The sequence below is a fragment of the Lynx canadensis genome, chromosome B3, assembly GCF_007474595.2.
Source record: "Lynx canadensis isolate LIC74 chromosome B3, mLynCan4.pri.v2, whole genome shotgun sequence".
In the NCBI taxonomy this organism is placed as follows: domain Eukaryota; kingdom Metazoa; phylum Chordata; class Mammalia; order Carnivora; family Felidae; genus Lynx; species Lynx canadensis.
The window spans coordinates 82049188-82069897 of NC_044308.2; the positions used below are offsets into that span (position 1 = coordinate 82049188).

General features: G+C 39.8%; 1 protein-coding gene across 3 annotated transcripts in view; it reads left to right on the plus strand.

Annotated features, from left to right (window-relative positions):
• The window catches only part of AKAP6 (A-kinase anchoring protein 6), a 481187-nt gene that overhangs the window by 238076 nt on the left and 222401 nt on the right, over positions 1-20710 (plus strand). For 2 of the 3 annotated variants that reach the window (XM_030318904.1, XM_030318903.1), the window contains exons 6-7: positions 15358-15454; positions 16593-16759. In XM_030318904.1, the coding sequence (XP_030174764.1) occupies positions 15358-15454; positions 16593-16759 (264 nt within the window). The remainder of the gene's footprint in view (positions 1-15357; positions 15455-16592; positions 16760-20710) is intronic. The other variant, XM_030318906.1, reaches the window with a different exon arrangement.

Here is a 20710-nt window from a genome sequence, read left to right on the forward strand (position 1 = left end):
TGCACCCATAAAACTATCCTCACAACCAAGATAGTGAACATATCCATCACCTCCAAAAGCTTCCTCCTGACCCTTTGTAATTCCTTCCTCCTTTCCCTCCTGGCCTTTCCCTAACCCCTAAGCAATCACTGATCTGCTTTCTGTTATTATGAAGATTATTTTGCACTTTCTAGAATTTCACATAAAAGAAGTCAAACAATGTGTGTCCTCTCTCTCTCTTTTATTCTCGTCTCCTCTCTCTCTCTCTCCTTCTCTCCCTCTCTCTCTCTCCCTCTCTCCTTCTCTCTCTCTCTCTCTCTCTCCCCCTCCCACTCCCATTCATCTGGTTATTTTTTCACCCAGCATACTTTGGTTTCTTTCACCCAGCATACTTATTTGTATGTTACATATTTCAACTGTTTTTTCATTTTGATTGCTGAACAATATTCCATTATAGAGATTTATCACATAAATCTTCATCGACAGATTTTGGACCTTTAGGCTGTTTCTCTTATCACCTTTTTTTTTTTAAATTTTTTTTTCAACGTTTATTTATTTTTGGGACAGAGAGAGACAGAGCATGAACAGGGGAGGGACAGAGAGAGAGGGAGACACAGAATCGGAAACAGGCTCCAGGCTCCGAGCCATCAGCCCAGAGCCCGACGCGGGGCTCGAACTCACGGACCACGAGATCGTGACCTGGCTGAAGTCGGACGCTTAACCGACTGCGCCACCCAGGCGCCCCACTTATCACCTTTTTTTAGTGGCTTAAGAAACAGAAGTTACCAAAAGCTACATTTGACTGGATGCATCATAAATAGAAGAATCATAAATAGTTCTGGGCAGACTATTTATATTTTTTCCTTTAAGATAATTTATAATATCTTAGCATGCTTAAGAGTAAAGCAGCAGAGAAGGACAGCAACTTCTCCCTCTAGAGATTTCATTTCATGTCCATTTGCTTCTGAAAACATAATTCTCATCTCCCAAGTGGTTTTTATGTATGCCTAATTCACCAAATGGGCACCATATCATATGAAACCAATTGTAGGAAAACAGGCCAATAGATTTTTCAGTATACAGCCAATCAGATATCTAGTTGGAGAAAGCAAAGTCTAGCTGACCCCAGATAGCTGTGTAAGAGTTAGGACAAAGAACTTAGCACAGAGCCTGTATTAAACTTGGGAGATAAATTTGCATAGGTGGTACCATGTCATGTTGGGCAAACATTAGCCAACCACATAGAAATAGCATTAGAGAAACAATATTCTTCATTCAGCTTGATGGATGAGAAAACATGGGGGAAATGGTGGTGATGAGTTCATGTATATCAAGCACCTGTGAGTGCCAGGCAGTTATGTGGGTACCAGGAATACATGATGAATGAGTTTGGCTTCTTCCTCCCAGGGATTTGCAATCTGAGGGACATGCCCATAGGTAAAATGTAGTCATCTATAGAGCCATAAATGATAAATGTAATATAATTTTTTAAAGTTTATTTATTTTGAGAGAGAGAGAGAGAGAGTGTGTGTGTATGTGCACATGGGCAATAGTGGGAGGGGCAGGGAGAGACAATTCCAAGCAGGCTCTGTGCTGTCAGCATAGCACAGAGCCTGATGCAGGGCTTGATCTCACAAACCATGAGATCATGACCTGAGCCGAGATCAAGAGTCACACACTTAATTGACTAAGCCACACAAGCCCTCTGATAAATGTAATATAATTTTGATCAGTCAACTTCTTGCAGGAGACACAAAGTACTCTTAGGAGCACAGAGAGAAGTTTTATTAGTCCTTCCTGAGAGTAAAGAAGACTCAAAGAAGTAATTGGATGTAGACCTCACAGGACATACATGATTTGCTGGATAGAGAGGGGAGGAGAAGAGATGGAAGGAAATTTTATGGGCAAGTAAGGAAGGTGTGGTGAACCACGTCATGTGGCTGAGAACCAGGTTGAGGTTGATGGTCAGATGGTGAAGGAGACTGAGTGTCTTTTTATTGGATTGAACATTTCTTTGGGAGCAAAGGGACTAAGTGACAGTTTGATTTTATTTTAAAACAGGAGAATGACATGAATCAAATGTAAATTCCATTAGGTTAGGGTCAGTTTGACATAGATTAACTGGATGAGGTCCATGGCTTAGAGAGAAAATAACTATGGGGATAATAGAAAATGTATTTGAATATAATATTTGAAAGATAAGCTAGTGCAGACAACATTATCAATTTCTTTAATGTGATTTTTTTACTTACTAATATATGAATATAACACAAAATTCTAAAGGTAAATAAAAGAAGCTAGTAAAAAAGTAGAAAGTCAAAAGTAAGCCTCCTACCTCTGTTCACCCAGTTACCAATTCTCTTGCTCTGAGGCAACCAGTGTTACTTGTTTCTTTATAGTCTTTCAGAGGTAGTCATGGTATCTGAAAACAAATGCATATGTGTACTTAACTATGGTCCCTTGGTTTATGCTAACAATAATTCAAAATCAGTAAATGTAGAACTACTTTATGCTTTTGAATGGCTGCATAATGTTCCATTTATGAATATGCCATAATTCATTTAGCCAGTTCTTTATTGATGAAAACATAGGTTGTTTGCAGTCTTTTTAAAAATTTTAAACAGTGCTTCAGTGCATATCCTTGGATATTCATCATCTTGTATTCTTTTAAGTATATCCTTAGAATAAATATCTTACATATGAAATTTCTGGGTCAAAGTTTTGCACATTTAAAATTTTTATGTCTTGCCAAATTGTCCTTGATAGAGATTGTACCAATTTATACTCAGCAAGGCATGAGAACGCCCTATCTGCACATCCTTGATATTGAAGTATGTTATCACATTGGTTGATCTTTGTTCCTTTGATAGTTACAAATGGCAACTCATTGTAGTTTAGTTTGTATTTCTTGTATTATAAGTGGAGTTGAGTACCTCTTCATATTTTTAGGAGTCATTTGTGTTTCTTTTCTGAAAACTGTTCATATTCTTAGCCTATTTTTTCTGTTGGGTCATTGGCTTTTTGCTTCAAGATTTATGGGACCTTTGTATATATTAAGGAAATGAGTCCCTGGTCTGTGATGTGAATAGAAAGTGTGTTAAAAATATGCTATTTTTGGAATTCTGTTCCAGAAGAACCCGGATATCTCAACAGTTTGAGGAATCTAGGCTTTGGCAGACCTCAAAGCCAGGCTGATAAGCATGCAACAGGTCTCTCTACCCATGGCAAAAGCATGTTCAGATTCCAGTCCTGGAAAGACCAGTGTATTCCAGGGAGCTTGCTTACCTAGGCATGGGTGGAACAAACCTAAGATCAGGGAAGCTTTTGTAGAATGCATGGAGTAAGTGATGTACAAGCCATGAGAAACCTGGAGAGGATGTGAGTTAAGGTCAGGTGGGACTTAGGTAAGAACAGAGGAGAGGGGATAGATTAATGAGAAGGGGAAGGATCAGAGTTGTCTTTTTGATGCTGTCTCTTGAATAGTTAGAAACTTCATTGCCAATGTCTATTTCATTTTTCCCTAGTCTCCCTAATATCCTCAAGAACACCACAGCAAGGCCTGATACCCCACAGCTGACAGAAATCTGACCAAGACTTGAATGTATTGCAGAGTGTGGAAATTGGCAGGAAGCTTCTCTGTGTGGAGTGGGACTGAATCTCTATGGCCTTCTGGGGGTGTGTGAAACCAGTGAATGTGAACATTACAAGGAGTTTTTACATGGGAAAGAGGGGGCAGATGTTACAAGAACTCATTGACCATCAGGGGCATGTGCTGAAGGTGGACTTTCATGCAACTGCTGATATTATTGCACTCTAGTTGGAGAAAAACATTATATTCACTGGAGAAAATTCAAGCCATATAAAAGAGCATAAAAATAAAAGTAAAAAGTCTTACCCTCCCTTAGATAACCCACATAAACAGTTTGTTCTATATCCTTCTGGACCTCTTTATGTAACAGTGCATACATTTTAAGAATTTTTAAAATTCATATTATACATACTGTTGAATGACTTGCTTTTTGTGCCTAAAGATATCGCAGTCATCCTTCTGTCAGTACATGAAGATCTACTACACATTTTCATTTTAGCAGCTCCTTAATATTTTATTGTGTGGATGTACCACAATTTATTTAATCATTCCCATCATGATGGCCATTTAAGTTGCCTCCTTATTTATGCTTTTACAAATAATACTGCAATGAACATTCAGTTTTTTGTTTTTTGTTTTTTTTAATTAGTTGGAAATCTTCTTGTTGGCCCCTTAGTGTCTGTCTACAGCAGCAGCTCAGGCCACCCATGTGATGAGAGTCTTCCATACTCTTGGGGAAGCTTTTGCCATAGGTCTGGAAAAGTGGTAGGGTCCATGTTGATGTGTATACAGAGGTTGAGTCTGTGTTTATAGGGGTAGCTTTTAAAGCCCACCTTCTAGAACTTAGTTGTTTATTTTAGGATTGGTACCTGCAATTTGAGGTGGCTACCACAAGGTGGCACAAAAACACCAAATCCTGCAAACAATGCTTCTATCTTGGTACCTTTGAAAGGTTTGAAAATATTTCCTTACTGTGCCATTACCCTATTTATAAAGACAGACTGGATTAAACTGCTAATGTTCCTGGCTAACAAAATCTCCACACAGATACTTCCATGCATGTATCATCTATATTTAGAACTTCATGTTACATTGTTTTATTAAATAGTTTTCATTTGTTTCATTTAAATAAAACAATATACTTCTCACAGAGCTTTTAGCCATACAAGAAAATTTCTCAAAATACATTCAGCTGTTTTTCTTTTGTTTGCTCTCCTGTCTCTATGTCTGCTCCATTTTTCACTGCTCGAAGTTAAGGGATGATGGGCTTTCCTTTTTCCCACTTCCTGGTGCCCACTGCTCCCTGGCTACCTTTCTCTGCTGAGATGAGAGGCAGTCCTGGCCCAAGAAAGCAGAGCTTCACAAGACCAGCAACTGCCACTGTACAGCAGCGGCTGTATTGCCCAGCTAATGGGAGACAGTCGGTTAGACTTCAAAAGCCCAAGCTGTGTGAGTTTGGCCGCCACTTCCCTGAGCCTTGCTGAGCAGAGCTGGTGGCCTCATAGGAGCTTTGAAGTTCCATTTGCTTGTTCCCCTTGATTTCCATCAGTTTAAGGTAACTAGCTGAGAGTTTAGTAGGGAGCAGCGTTACTTCTCTTTGGGGGATTTAAAACACTCAGCTCCCAGCCTTGAGTTGCTTCCTTTGGTGGCTTGGGAATGGAAAAGTCTGTCGCGAATTTGTAAGGATGTGTGTGGACAGGAGGCTCATTTTGGACATGTAAAAAGTCCTGGACCACATTCCTTTGCTCGTGTAACTAATTCTGTACCTCTAGGAGACATATAGCATTGTCTTCCATTTTCAGGTTAGGAGTCCCGAATTGCTCACAGCACCTGGGAATGTACTTTTAACTGAACTCGGTTTAAGCACTTGAGCCATGATACCCAATACTTCTTATCATTTTGGAAATTATTGGTGGCAAAACATTTTACTAATTTATTATTTTGTTTATTGCTCTTTTTAGGATGTAATGACTGTTTTCAATTAGAATGCCAGGGAAACACCACACTTGTTAAACACTTCCTGTTTAGGGCAGTGACATACCAAGGGCTGAAGAGAAATTTTGTAGACTGGCTTTGCACTATGAGGGTTCAAACACAGGCTGCTGGACACTGGACAAAAGCCAGCGCATGTCCTAACTCAGCTAAGTCAGGGTGCCACCTCTCTTCCTGGAGAGACACATGTGCACATTCTATTTACCTACTGCATGACATGGAATTTTGGACCCTTGAAGCAGTTTATCCAATATAAGGGATATTAAGGTAAGAACTTCAGGCCTGAAATAGATCTGCCGTATCTACTGAGGATTGTTGTGAAGACCAGATAAACATGTTGTATGTGAGGATACTTGGTTCATTTCAGGGGAATCGTGAGCATTTTCGTTGGAGACATGAGAAGAATATGTGGCAGGAGAAGTTGGATTTCTTCCCGTACACCCAGACTGTCACCTACTTGAGGGGACGGCTTGCGTGTCTCTTTGCTGTCTCCTCTGACACCCAGCCTGTGCATAATAGGTACTAAAAATATCTGCTGGAGGAATGAATGAGCATTTGTAAGAGCAGTGTTACAACCATTACAGGCAGCAAATTATAACTAATATTGTAAATCAGCAAACAATAACTGAGAATGTCTGCAAGTTAAATTGTTTCCTCTACTATTTCCAAACCAAAATGGAATCTGGTCACAGAGTTTTCTGGGTATTGTCTGGTATATTTGTGACAAGAGAAAGGCCTATAGAGGGAAAAAAATGGGAATGCTTTCTTCTGTTTTCAGGACATAATTCATTTCCTTTGGCAGAAAACACAAGGAAAATAAAAATGTTAACTCAGATATTAGAAAGATTTGAAAAAATTCCACAGGTTAATGTTACTGTTTCAAAATACAAAGAATAAATGACTAGACAGGATGTTAATGATTTGACATTACAAAATTTATTAAATTTATTTTTAAAGGAGTTTGGTTCCCCCTCTCAAACGCACGAAGCATGTGGGAGTTGGAATAGATCTGCCCCAGGCTGCCAAACAAATTTTTAATGGAACTGGAGTCCTTCAGGGATTGTCCTAAATCCACATAATATTCTTAAGTCTTGGTGTTTGCACTGGGACCTGTATATTAGCAGATGTACATGTGAATAATATACTTATATCCATCCATCACCTTGGTGACTCCACATCTGTAGGGGCTGCTGCACATCAATTATTCCACTGCAGGGGGTTGAGGGATATTTGGGCCAGCATTGACCTCTTTTTCAATCAGAGCCTCAGAGCACTGTGTTCTGGAAGTCAAATAGTCCCTTTAGACAGAACCTCTGTTTGAGAATCTGTTTGGCCTAATGTGGCCATGCTAGGAAGTCAATGTGATCACCTGTGCCAGGTGTGAAGGTGGCATCCGGAAGAGCAAATGAAAATTTGCTCGCTAAGAGGTACTGTCAACATTTAGGATCTCTCCCATGTATCTAATTCTCGCATAAGATATTAGCAAGTCTGTCAGAAAAGAATGTCAACCTTAGTAAAACACATTTACCTTCCACACACACACAGAAAATGCAACTGTTTGTTTGAAAGAAATTGTGATTTGTTTGAAGAGCTAAATTCACTTTCAAATGCTTGGAAATGTTTTTATTAACTGAGGTTTTAGGAAGGGAGTCTTCTCAGGAAGAATGAGGATTTTTGTCTTTATATCTTAGTGCTTCTTCTTTTTTTAAGGAAAACAAATTTTTTATAATGCTTATATTTTTTATCATAAACTTGGCATTTTTTCCCTCAAGACCACATAGAGCTTTTACATTTTTTAAGCTTCTGATATTATACCTGGAGGTGTGTTGCATGTTGTCATAACTGATAAATCAGTTGCAAATGTAGCCACTTCGTTTTGTTGGGGAGATATACAATTGTGGTGGTGGCTGACCATTTATTTAATTATATGGTAAGTACCATATGATGAGAGGGTAAAGTTGAATTGATGATTTAGGCTATCTCAGCCAGGGTACAGTTTACATGGTAATTACACTGGGATCATCTAAGTGTAATTGGCAAATAATTTTGTAAGTGAAGGAACATGACAGCTCATTTACATGGTGTTCACTGAGTAAAATTTGGGGACATTTATCAACCACTTTCAAGTGAAGAGTGACTATACCAGTATCTCCCAAAGTGCCATACACAGTTTGAACGCTACATGGAAGGTTTTTGGTACAAATGTTTATTTGTTCTGCGAACATTCGTTAGGTGTGTCCTGTGTACCAGGCACTGTCCTAGGCACTGTGGATTCAAAAATGAGTGAGAAGGAACTCGAGGAACTCATGTATGGGAAGCAAATGCATCGCCAATAATTACCCAACATTGTAGTAAGTAGAGTCTTGAGGTCTGCACAGGTACCATGGGTGCTGAGGAGAATGTGGAAGCCCAGAAGGCAGAAGAAAGTCAGGGAAAACTCGCTAGAGAGATTGACACCGGAGATAAATCTTAAAGGGTGAGCAGGGCTTAACCAGGGGAAGGGGAGGACTGTCCCTGCCAGTCTTCGTCAGAAGTAGCAGCAAGACCAGAGTCTCAGAGGAGCAAGATGGCTGGTGTAAGCTGGAAACTTTAAGCAGTTCAGGCACATTTCAAGGAGGACGTTAGACCTGAGAAGCAGACTTGGCTAGGATTCTAGAAGACCCTATAGGTCATGATAGAGAAAGGACCTTATCCTGCAACACTGGGAAACCATTAGAGGATTTTGAGAGAAGGAGCATCTTTTTCAGAGTTGTTTTCGGGGCAGGCCATTATGTGTAAGATGTTTTATTGAGCTATTACCATATGCCAGGCTCTGTTCTAGGGTAACAAGGCATTTGTTTTCCACAGTAACCTCATGAAGTAGGCACTAACATTTCTCCCTTTTTACAGTTGAAGAAGCTGTGTACCCAGAGGTTGCCCAGAGTCACACAGTGGGTGATGGAGGAGCTGAGATTTGAACCCAGGCTGTCCATTTCCAGAGTTTGTGCTGTCACCAGCACCTACATTATGTCATGGCCTCCTTGACACAATTGCTGGCAACTGACTGTTTATAAGATGCACATCTTCCATCCCTCATTAGACTGTGAGCTCTGTGCGGCCAGGGGCTATATTCACCTAATTTACAGCCACATCCTACATGCTTAGGACAATGTCTGCACCTTGACAGGCATGTGACAAATAAGGAATAACTGTAGTTTTGAGGGACCATGACAAAAGATTGTTGAAGTCATCCTAGCAAGGAGTGATATGAAGGCCTGAATCTAAGGCAGTGTTAGTCAATATGGAAGAGTTGAGGTTGGGGAAATAAATTGGCAGGACTCGGTGAGTGATTGGACGTGTGGATTTTGTTGGCATATTCTCACGATGTTTCTGATTTCCAACTCCTACACTGGAGAGATGACTTGGCAAAAGAATCTGAAGCAGAGGAAAGCTCGTGCTGCTTTTCACAGAGCTCTTAAATTCCTGAGAAGAAATGTTGCGGACTCAGGATGAGAAGTTAGAAGAGACTTCCCTGGAGATAGTTAAAAATAGAATGAACACATCTGCCCAGGATGGTTGAGGGACAGAGCTGCTCTAGGGTAGATGAATGGTTAGATGGCCTTTGGGATTCTTCCCCCTTTGAAAATTTTCTAGTTTAGAATAAATAAAAAGTCTCCCCAGCCACCTATCCTTAGCTGCCTGGCTGAAAGATAAAATCAAAGTGTCCAAGGACTGGAAAATATTGAGTCCAAATGCCTGGACTGTAGAGAAGGAAACAGAAGCCCAGAAGGGTTAGATGATTCACCCAAGAGCGCACACTTGAGGCGAAAGGAAGCCCCAAATCATCGGCCTCTCAGCCTGTGCACCCTCTTCCCAAATCTCAGGTAGCAGCACCGATCTTTTGGTGCCTGGTGTGGGCAGGCCTGTGCTGGATGGTGGCACTAAAGCAAAGAGAACGTGATTGGTGTCTGCACTCAAAGAGTTGATAGAGCCTCAACAATAAGTGCTACTTGTCACCTAAAGATGGCATGAAGTACCATTTACTACACAGCACATTTGGAAAATAGAGAAAATGAACTTAAAAGTCGTAATGATTTCTCTTTAGTTCCACTTATTTCTGGGCACTGCTTCAGTGCTTTACAATCATTATCTCTAATTCTTACAATAACCTAGAAGTTAGTGTTATTTTCATTTTATGTTTTGTAAAGCTAAAGCACTGAGAACTCATTCCGTAAGATTAGACTCTGTTACCTGCAAGTTCTACCCTGCGCAAATGATGTTAACATTTTGTTGTGTTTCCCTACAGTCTTCTGTTCCTGTGCACTGGGACTATTCATTTACAAGCTATACTGTTACCATAGATATAGTTTTGAATCTTCTTTTTTGGCTTGTAATGTGTTCTGTTCTGTGTACTTTTCACATTATTTCATAGTCTTCATTTGAATGGCTGTATAATATCAAGTTTTTAGGAAGTTTTTTTTTTTTTTTTAGGATTTTTTTTAAGTTCATTTATTTATTTTTGAGAGTGAGAAAGCCTGAGCTGGAGAAGGACAGTGAGAGAGAGAATCCCAAGCAGGGCTCTGTGCTGTCAGCACAGAGCTCAACTTGGGGCTTGATCTCACAAACCATGAGATCATGACCTGAGCTGAAATCAAGAGTAGGACACCTTAACTGACTAAGCTACCCAGGCGCCCCTAAGGTGGTTCTTTTTTCTTTTCTTTTCTTTTAATGTTTATTTATTTTCGAGAGAGAGAGAGAGAGAAAGAAAGAGACAGAACACGAGTGGGGGAGGGTCAGAGAGAGAGGGAGACCCAGAATCCAAAGCAGGCTCCCGGCGCTGAGCTGTCAGCACAGAGCACGATGCCAGACTCAAACCCACAATCCGTGAGATCATGACCTGAGCCGAAGTCGGACGCTTACCTGACTGAGCCACCCAGATGCCCCTTAGGAGGTTCTTAAACAAAGAAGTGTTTACTCATAAAAATCTTTCAGTTCTTGGCACATGTGTCATTTGGAAAGTATATTTTATATTTTGAGGACCAGATGATCATCCTCTGTCGATGGCACTGGGCAAAGGAGAAGAGGAGCTCCCAGGCTCGGCACAGGGGATAGTGGCTTTCTTCCTCAGCAGGAGCCTCTGTGGGAATGCAGCATGGTGGTAGGCATAGCTCAGAGTGGAGCCTGGGCAAAGATGGCCTGAGGCAGGTAGCAGGTGACTTTTTAAGCCTCTGCTTTTTCTGACTGAACACACATTCTTCCTCCTGCCCTTGTAAAAAAGCAAGTTTTCATTTTCTCAGGGTAGTAAAAATCTTTTGTGTGAAGAAAAAGTGTCATCAAGTGCCTTATTCATCAGCATATATACCATCTCTTTAAAATGACAGTGGGAGTAAAAGTTCATCAGTTCAATATGTCTTTCACATTGGGAGACTCCTGACTAATAACCTCTGGTATTTATCATCAGAACAGCCAAAGAACTAAATTCTGGCACATGCTGCTCTCACACACTGAGAAAAACTTAAAAAGACAGAAGATTTTCTCCATTTTTTTCTTCTTTCATTCATTTAGAAGAAAACCATACCTTTTTTTAATTAAAAAAAATGTGAGCGTGCAGAAACATCTGGCCTCTATTACCATAGCAGCCTCCTAAATGGCCTCCTTGTCTCCAGTCTGCCCTTTCAAAATCAACTCTACACAACAGCCAGAGAGATCCTTCTAGAACACAGAACTACATCAGGCATTCTCCAGTGTTGCTGACATCTTCTTCCCCAACTCTTTCAAGGCCCTTGGAGTTAATTACCACGTGTAGCCACAACTTCCACCTCCCCTGCTTGTACCCTGTCCCGGCCACACCAAGCTGCTTATGGCTCCCCATTTCCTGCTACAATAAGTGATATGTCCAGGCCTGCATACATTTCAGTCCTTTCTCCACAAGGTCCCTGCAAGGCTCGGTAGAACCTGGCTCCCAGCTGGGGTTCCCAGAGCACGTATCAAGCCTTTACCACACTCCTTTGGAATACAGCCCACAGTCTTGGTATCTCTCACAGCATAATACTGTAATTAAAAAAATAAAGTAAAATAAAAATCTCATTTGGCAGGGCATATCATTCATTTTGCTTAAGGCCCACCATTCTCTAATTCTCTAACCAAACCGTAATTCCACATTTATTCTATGCTGGGTCGTATGAAGCTACTGGCTTTTTAAATTCTCTTTTACCCAAAAAGATTATACGCTGCTTGTGCCAGGATAGTGTGGTGTTACCTTTTGTATCTATAGGCCTGGCAAAGGCTTTTCAATGAAATATCTATTGTGTTGATTTATGCTTTAAAAAAATACCTAAAATTAGGTCGGGAAAGACTCAATAACTTATTTTTGGCCTCTCTGATTGTTTACCAACAACTCCAAAACTCATGGACCTCGATGGACCTGGCAGACATTAACAGTATTTCATTGGATGATTGAAAGTCTATGTTCATGATACATGCTGCTAAGGCTAGCAACTTTGTATCTGTAAGCTTCTGAATGTGATTACAGTCTTCCCCACTCTCCTGTACCAGGAGATCCATATCTCTTCTTCTCATTCCCCTGGAGTAATCATCCTTTCCATTTGTCATAGTTTTGTCCATCAAAGTATACATTTCCTTGATTTCGTTTCGTACCTACATGACTGCCATACTTCCATCAAACTGGGCTCTTCAGAAATTTGAATAGAATTGAATGAGATGTAATATTTCATCTGTTTTGTGAAGTCTGATCATGGACAAAGTAGCAGTCAGTGTGCTTACCCAAATTTAGACCCTGCCAAGGAGTAATGCACTCAGATCTATCTAAGCTGGTGAAGCTAGAGATTGCAGTTATGGAGATACCCATTGGTCAACCTCTGATGTACCATCTTTTTGATAATCCTTTGTCTCAGTCACTGTATTTTCCATTTCCTTAGTAACTGTTTTCTAGATGTTCAATTACATGCTGCTTTGAAGATACTAAAAGATATTTGGTGTCTCATAGAACCCAGACTACTCATATTTATGGAATTTCATATAATCACTGACATAGGAACGTGGTACCCACCTATTGCAATGTGGTTGCCATAAATTAAATCTTCAGAGAATGCCCTGTATTTTCAGGGAGTACTGTGGATGTTGCAGAAGGACTCTATAGTATAAGGCATTGCTGAGGAAATGTGTCAGGAGCATAAGAATGGAAATGTGTCCAACTATCAGGTTCAAGGAAAAAGAAAAAGAAAGAAAATAAAACCCTTTTGTCTAAGCTTCCTTCCCTAGGGAAGAGGCAGGGGCAGAATGGGGAGAGCTTATTACAGACCTTAGCGGCCAGAAATTTCATTGGCAATTTTGTTAGCATGCCTGCGTGACTGCCTTCTCAGAGGTCCATTGTGAATTCCTTAGTTGATATTATTAATAGTTAATGGGTGCACCTGAAATCAAGCAATATTGGGCTATTTGGGTAATAGACATATTAAATGGGTCTTTTCTACAGCATCAAGCTTATCAGCTTATCTTTTTCCTAATAATGAATATCTCATCTTTTCCACTTGCCTAATCAAATGCTTCCACATCATTTTGAGGCAGAACCAGACCCAGCTGCATCTATTCTATACTCGTGGCTTCAATTACTTCAAATTACCCAACCTACTCACAGGTCCTTAGTTTCTCTTTTGCTCAGAGACGTAGGCCTGATGCACCTCTTCAGAAGCTCATGATTACTAACCATTCAGCACAAGTCTGTTGTAAGTAAACAGAGAATCAGAGAGAGCACTAGGCTAAATGTACAGTTATGAGGATATCTCTAGAAAAGATTTCTTCCTAAATTTTGGTGCTCTTGGGTTGATCTCAAGTGTTTTTCTGTTCCCTGTCCCTTCTCCCTGAAACACATGTGAGCCTTTTTCTGAGTGACATTGCTTCAAGTTGAGGATTTCTACTGCAGTGGGAAAAAGTAAAGGCAGCCATATTTTGGCTACAAAATAGTAAACATTTATTTTTTCATAGATATTATACTGTTTTTATTGACCACAAACATTAGGCTTCCATACTTTGCCATGCTTTCTTTTATCCAACCATACACCTGTAGCTGAACGAGGACAATACAAGAAACAGTGAATAAATAACTCCTGGGGAAACTTAATATTGTCTCTTTCCATTATGTTTGGCTAAAAATTTACTATTTCTTATGCCTCTTGTCAGATGAAATGGTTCATCATTTTGGAGTCAAAACTTTTTTTAGTCAAAATTCTTACCTTTATACTTGATGATTTGATCTGTCCCTTAAGTTCCAGTTTCTTTTATTCTCCTTTTTCCTCCAAGCTTTAAAAAGACCCTCTAAAATAAAGAGAACCCAGACTCACTACTGAACATCCAAGATGACTCAGGCTGTCCTGTGTTCTCCTACATGTTCAGGTGCCCTTTGATGCCTGAGGTCATGTTTTAAACCCCTTAAATCACTGTTACTCAGTATTAATCAGTCCAGTGTATGGAATAGGCATGATACATGGTTTTTAAATGAATGAATGCATGAATAAATGATACCTGATTTCACAATTTATGGTTGTTTAACCTCTTTCATCCAAATTACATTCTAACTGGGTTTGTATCATCTTGAACTTCTGTTATATATTCTTAATACTAAGTTTAGTGCAGTCCATATGGCTATTGCTTTTGGAGTCCTATCATGGAGAAGCCAAAATTTGGCACATAGTATTTCAAAATTCATGTTCTAGTTAATCAACTCAAGGGATTGATTTTCACCCTGAAGAGTAACCATTGATTCAACAGATTGGTTACTATGATTGCTCTCCTTTGGACATTCTATGGTTGGAATGCCTTATAACATTACAGAAATGGAAAATCATCTGTGGTTCTTGAAATATCTAAATGGAAGCCTTCCCCTTCAGAGAGTATTATCAGTCTAGTTCAACAGAGAGCCATTATTTCTGCAAATTTATTGAACATCTTGGAGATAAATGTGAAACTGGCATTTCTTTAAAATTGCTTGTAATTTGGTAGCCAAATGTAGAAATAAAGCAGAATACAGTATGATAAATACTGTAGTAGAAACACATACAAGGAGCAGAGAGAAGGGGCGAATTAACTCCACGTAAGGCATGAGAGAACGCTTCCTGAAAGAAATAGCTCTGGGTTGGGATTCCCCCATTCCAGCAGTTTCTGGTTTTTGGATGACTATTGTGAGTGAAAAATGCCCCTGATGTGCTTGATGTATTTATTTTTAAAGGAGAGTCACAATGTAAGAAATAAACTTTTAAAAATCAAAGATTTGGAGAGTATTTGACTCCTCAGTATAGCACCTGAATCCACCTTGATGTTCTCTGGTTTGCGTGATAGCTGAGAAAACTGCTGAATCCAACCCCTACTATATTAATGGATTTATATATGCACACATAAGGCTAATATATTTTATGCTGCCAATTTTTTTATGGTTTCATAAATAGTGCTATCACTAACATTTTTAAAAAGTGAAGAAAAGCGCTCATATGTGCTGGTAGAAATGCAGTGTATTTTATAGAACACTGCTACTCTTGATATAGCCTACGGGATGTGACTTTTCATAAAAACCTAATGAATTTCTCGATTTGTCAGCTGTTTCCAAACAGATGCACTCTGCTAATCTAATGGAAACATTTTGAGCCCAGATCCCAAATATCAATAGCTTTTAGTATTGCAAATGAGTTTGTCTATTGGGTAAATTGGGCTGTGTGGTTTTTGATAAAAAGTAGCTAGTGGTTTTGTATGGATGTTTTATGTTTAACTGCCTTGCCAGGGTTTGATGCTCCTATTTTTCCTTGCAGAGTTTCAAGTTGAATGTAGACAGTCATTGTGCTCTCAAGGAAGCCGTGGAGGAGGAAGGACACCAACTTCTCGAGCTTATTGCGTCTCACAAAGCAGGTAAATCCTGCTGAAATATTGCAAGCCTTTATGTCTCCAGACTATTAAGAATGAAGAAGCATTGCTGTAAATTACTGCATATATTCACTTCCTTATGTATTATTAATATTTACATTATCAGATTGACCTTCAAGATTTATAAATGTTTCATATACTGCATACAATGCTGTGATACTTATAAGATGAAATACTGCCTCCAAATGGTCTGTTCATTTTATTTTGAGCTTGCTGTTCGCCTGAGTTTCAATTGAAATCACATTCCTGAAAACTTCACGTTGACATGCTTTGTGATGTAGGTGCTCTGGAAATAACATTAAGATAATGAATGAGAATGGTGCAAATAGTTAGAATGCATATGCATTAGGGTACTTATAGATATCATTACAGATATGAGGCAGGCGGTGTAGATATATCTGATTATTTCCCTGCCAATTCACACACATGAACATTTTGCATGTTTTTTGCTGGTCATTGCATTAGCAGAGTTTTGGCCTTAAACCAACTCTTACCCAGTATTAATGTATTTATGAGGAACAGATTATAAATAAAAAATAGTTTTGTCATTTGGTTATACTTATCCTGGTAGTAAAAGACCATAAGACAGGATGAATTATAATTTGGCTCTTGCTTTGAGCTTACCACAGCTAAATAAGGAAAGAGCAGCATTAATCCGACATGCTAATGCTAAAGACTGCCCTCTTAATTCTGACCCGTTTACTATATTCCTCAACGAATTAATGTTACCTATTTCTGTTACATCTTTCTGGTCATTATAAAGCCTCCACACATGTACACACAGGGCCTTTTATATGGAATGTGAAGCTTTAGAGTTAGTAATTTTCATACATCATGATTTTTGTTCCACATGCATCTTTTTAGTCCCTAGACTGAATTTAACTTGATTCCCAACCATGCATCTAGGTGGTTATCCCATCTTTGTGTCCTTATGCCTCAAGTGAAGGCAAAACTTCCCATTCCCTTTCCTTAGTGACAAACGCTTATACGGCAGGCGATGGGTAGTGGTCGTTTAACATTATGTTTACTCTTTGAAATATTCATCTAATTTTTCTAAATAAAAGCAAACAATGGGTAAAAATGCAGTCAAGTCTGTAACTTGTGGTTTCCCCTCCTTTTGGAGAAGGACTGAAGGACATGCTGCGGATGATTGCGAGTCAGTGGAAGGAGCTGCAGAGGCAAATCAAACGACAACACAGCTGGATTCTCAGGGCTCTGGATACCATCAAAGCTGAGATTCTGGCTACTGATGTGTCTGTGGAGGATGAGGAAGGCACTGGAAGCCCCAAGGTAAGTGGCTTGAAGTTTGCCTTATTTCCTCTCATTTCTGCCTTCTTTTGAACTAGGCACCACTGAAGTTTTCTTTCCACCCCTAAGGCTTTTTGTTTCTACTGGGTAAACTTTATATATCCATATCTATTTCTATATCTAACTATATATAGAGAGAGAGGGAGAGAGAGAGAAAAATGAGAGAGACGAACACAATGAAATGGTTTAGTTTAGAATAACAACAACAAAACAAAACAAAACAAAAAACCCTGCAACTTTCAGTTTCTCCAGGAAGAGGTCTTTCTGTCAAAAGTGGCAGAGAAGGAGGGGGACAGTACTTTAGAGGTAGGAGAAAGGGGGACATAAAACATTTAGTAAACAAAACATAAAGCATCTTTAACGTGAATAATCAGAATGGTTTTAAATTGTTTTGTTGCAACTATAAATCACTATAATCAGTGCAATCACTCAGCTCTGACATCCATTAGCCGCTTGGTTACAGCAAATTAACAAAGAAGAGAGAAAGTGATTCATTATCTCATTCCTGTTAATGACTATCAGATGCATTGCCTAATTAGGGGATGGTCATTGTAGTGGGAAGAAGGTCATATGCTTCGCTACAAATCTTTTTGCTCTGAGTGTAAGTTCTCCATAATGGTGCATGCACCGAATACAACAAGTACTTTAAAAATGACTATTGACATGTTTTGGTTATCTATTTTAGATTTGCAAAATAACCCATAAAGCATATGCAAGTAAACTTTAAACGAATCACCTTTTCATACAATGCACTGCTTTGCTAAAGGTATCTTTGGACTCATGATGTGGAAAATAATTTTATTAATTTTATATTTTCATGTAATCTTTCTTTTGTATTTATTCTTTTGTGAAAGTAAGTGCAGAAAACCAGTCTTATAATAGACTCAGCATCGAAACATATTGCAACGTGTCGGGTGTGGGGGGTGGGGAACAGATTTAAGAGTTCATGGTTTCTATTCCTGGCATGGACAAAGTAATTAAATCATCATCGAGTCACATTTATTCAGCGTCCATGTGGATTGGCCTTGTGCTAAATGTATACAGAGCAAGTTAAACAAACCCTTTGCCTTCTTAGACTCACATTCTTAAGTGCAGGCAGAGGAAAAACCCACCCTACCCTGCAATGGTGAGACCATGCAGCCAGTGAAAGGCTCAGAAGATTTATAGCTTTGGAACCTCAAACAACAACCTTTAACTTATTTGTTGGAAACAGAGAATGGAATGATGAGCTCAGTTCCACTTAAAGGAGGCTCCTTGGAGGAGGTCACATTTCAGGAAATACTTGAAGGAAGGAAGAGCAGTGGCTTGGCACAGGAGCACACATTTTAGGAAGTGATGTGGCGAAAGGATCAAAGCTGGAACTAATAACATGGAAGGGAGAATGCATTCAGCAGATTTTTCAGGGCAGAAAGAGGGCTCTTTCAAGGAACAGAGTGCAGGGAGAAGTTGATGGGGCTAATGCGTTGGCTGGAGTAGGGGGCAGTGATGATGAGAAAAGACCAACTAAAAAGTCTGTTGTGTTCTATTTATTTAATGAAGTACACTGATTGCTTACCTTTTTTTTAAAATTTTTTTAATGTTTATTTATTTTTGAGACAGAGAGAGACAGAGCATGAATGGGGGAGGGTCAGAGAGAGAGGGAGACACAGAATCTGAAACAGGCTCCAGGCTCTGAGCAGTCAGCACAGAGCCCGACGCGGGGCTCGAACTCACAAACAGTGAGATCGTGACCTGAGCCAAAGTCGGATGCTTAACCAACTGAGCCACCCAGGCACCCCATGATTGCTTACTTTTAAAAAGCTCTCCTGTACTGGGTGCACTCTACAGACCAGACACTGTTCTACAGCACTTCTATGGCTTCTTTCATTTAATTCTCACAGTAAACCTATACAGTAGTTCCCATATAATCCCCAGTGGAGAAAATGGAGGCACAGAGAAATTAAGTAACCTGCCTAAGGTCACACAGGTGCTTAGTAGCAGAACTCATCTTTGAATCTGACCCCTTTGGCCCCAGAGCCCTTGTCAGTCACCACCTAGAGTACTGCCCCTCACTGTACTGCTCAGGGCCAGGTATCGTGATGAATAATTAGTCTCAGTGGCTGTCTCATGGAGCTTGTGGTGAAGTGGGGAGACAGATTTAAATTTAATAGTCATGCCTTTGTAGATGGTGGTGTACCGTGAAAGAAGAGAGAAGGCAGCAGCTGGAGGTTGGGCTGGGAGAAGTGATTTAGATCAGGGCATCAGAGAGGGCTTCTCTGAGGAAGCAACATTGTATGAGCAGGCCAGTGCAGTTGGAGAGAGAGGGAGGAGGGTTTGATGGAAGCTCCATAGCCTGTGGTTATACGGGAGGGTTTTGGAGCTAGCAGAGAAATGGTATCATTGATTTGCAGCATAAAAAGCTGTTTCTGGGTGTGACGTGGAGCATGGGTGGTGGGTGGAGTGGGGTAAGTGGGAGTCAGGGAGGGTGGGGAGGTGCCAAAGAGGAACTGTGGAGACTTAATTAATTAATTAAATTTAAATGAATACAGAATTAAATTAATTGATTAATAAAAGACTGAGGCTAAAAATGAGTAGCTGTGTTCACCAGGGCCAACTTGAATTTCATACTTTTGAAATCAACTCATTTTGTAGGAAGGTGTTTTGAGATGGAATAAAGAAGGTAACCCAATGAGGAGAAAGTATTATGAAAGGAAAGGCAATGTCTGCATTTTTCAAAAAGAGAAGAACCTGTCTAGGCCCAGCCTTAGAGACATCCTGACTGGGGTCCCAGAATCTGCATTCCATAAGCTTCCAGAGAACCACTGTCATATAGGCTCCAGGAAGGCCCTTTTCCTGCAGGGCTCCCGATTCGATTCGTGCACAGCCAGGATCCTCACACACTCTGAAAGAAAGAGTGTCTGTCACATTGTTGCTTATGTCTAAAATAGGGACTGTTTAATGTTATGCTACATCTTATCCTGATGAAAGTTATCTAGCCATTTAAAATAATGTTTTAGAAGAGAATTTTTAAACATTGGAAAAAGTCCTGTAATGTGCAATATGATATATGCATAAATAAAATATGATATATTTTTAAATATCTTTGAATTTTCCCAATCTCTACAGTGACTAAAAGTTATTTTAATCAGAAAAATAAAGAGCATATGTAAAATACAAGAATTAAGAAGAGATTTAAAAGGCAAAATAGATGACAATCGTCTGTAGGGACTTGAGATATAAATTTCAAGGTCAGGAGGAAGAATAAATACATCTGGTTCTTAATGATTTGGGTACCTCAGTTCTAAAGAAACAATGACACAAACCTCTCTGCTCAGATCATCCCCAAAGTGAAAGTATCTTCCTTGACTCACACCAGTTTGCAAAGAATAACCTAAGTGTTTCTCATGAATAATATTTCTACGCAAAGCCACTCTGTGTCCCAGTGTGTGCACCGTGTTGTACATCTAAGAGCAGCTCCCGGAGAGGCACTTGTCAGGATTGGCACACGTGGGACCTGAGGGATGTGCTGGGAGTGCAACTGTGATGTGGCAGAGTCACCAAAACCCCAGGCCTTCCACCTCCCAACTAGTTCTCTCTTGCCCAGTCCAGGCTGAATTTTCTCTGGACAGACGAAGTCCTCCACAGCCAAGGGTAAAGGTGAAATCAACTGAAGATGAAGAAAATATATTATAACTTAAGCTTCTTTCTCCAGTTAGCTAACTTAAGCTAACTGGAGAAGTCAGGATGATTATTCTTTTTATGTGTTTAATAGTCATGAACTGCCTCCCTTAGTCTGTTGGGCAAGCACAAAGAATAATAGGGAAGGCTCAGACCCTGAAGTCAGACGGCCTGAGTTCAACTCCTGGCACTTACAGCTATGTGTCCTTGGGAAAATTACTTAACTTCTCTATGTCTCAGTTTCCTAATTTTTAATATGGAGGCAGTGATCATACC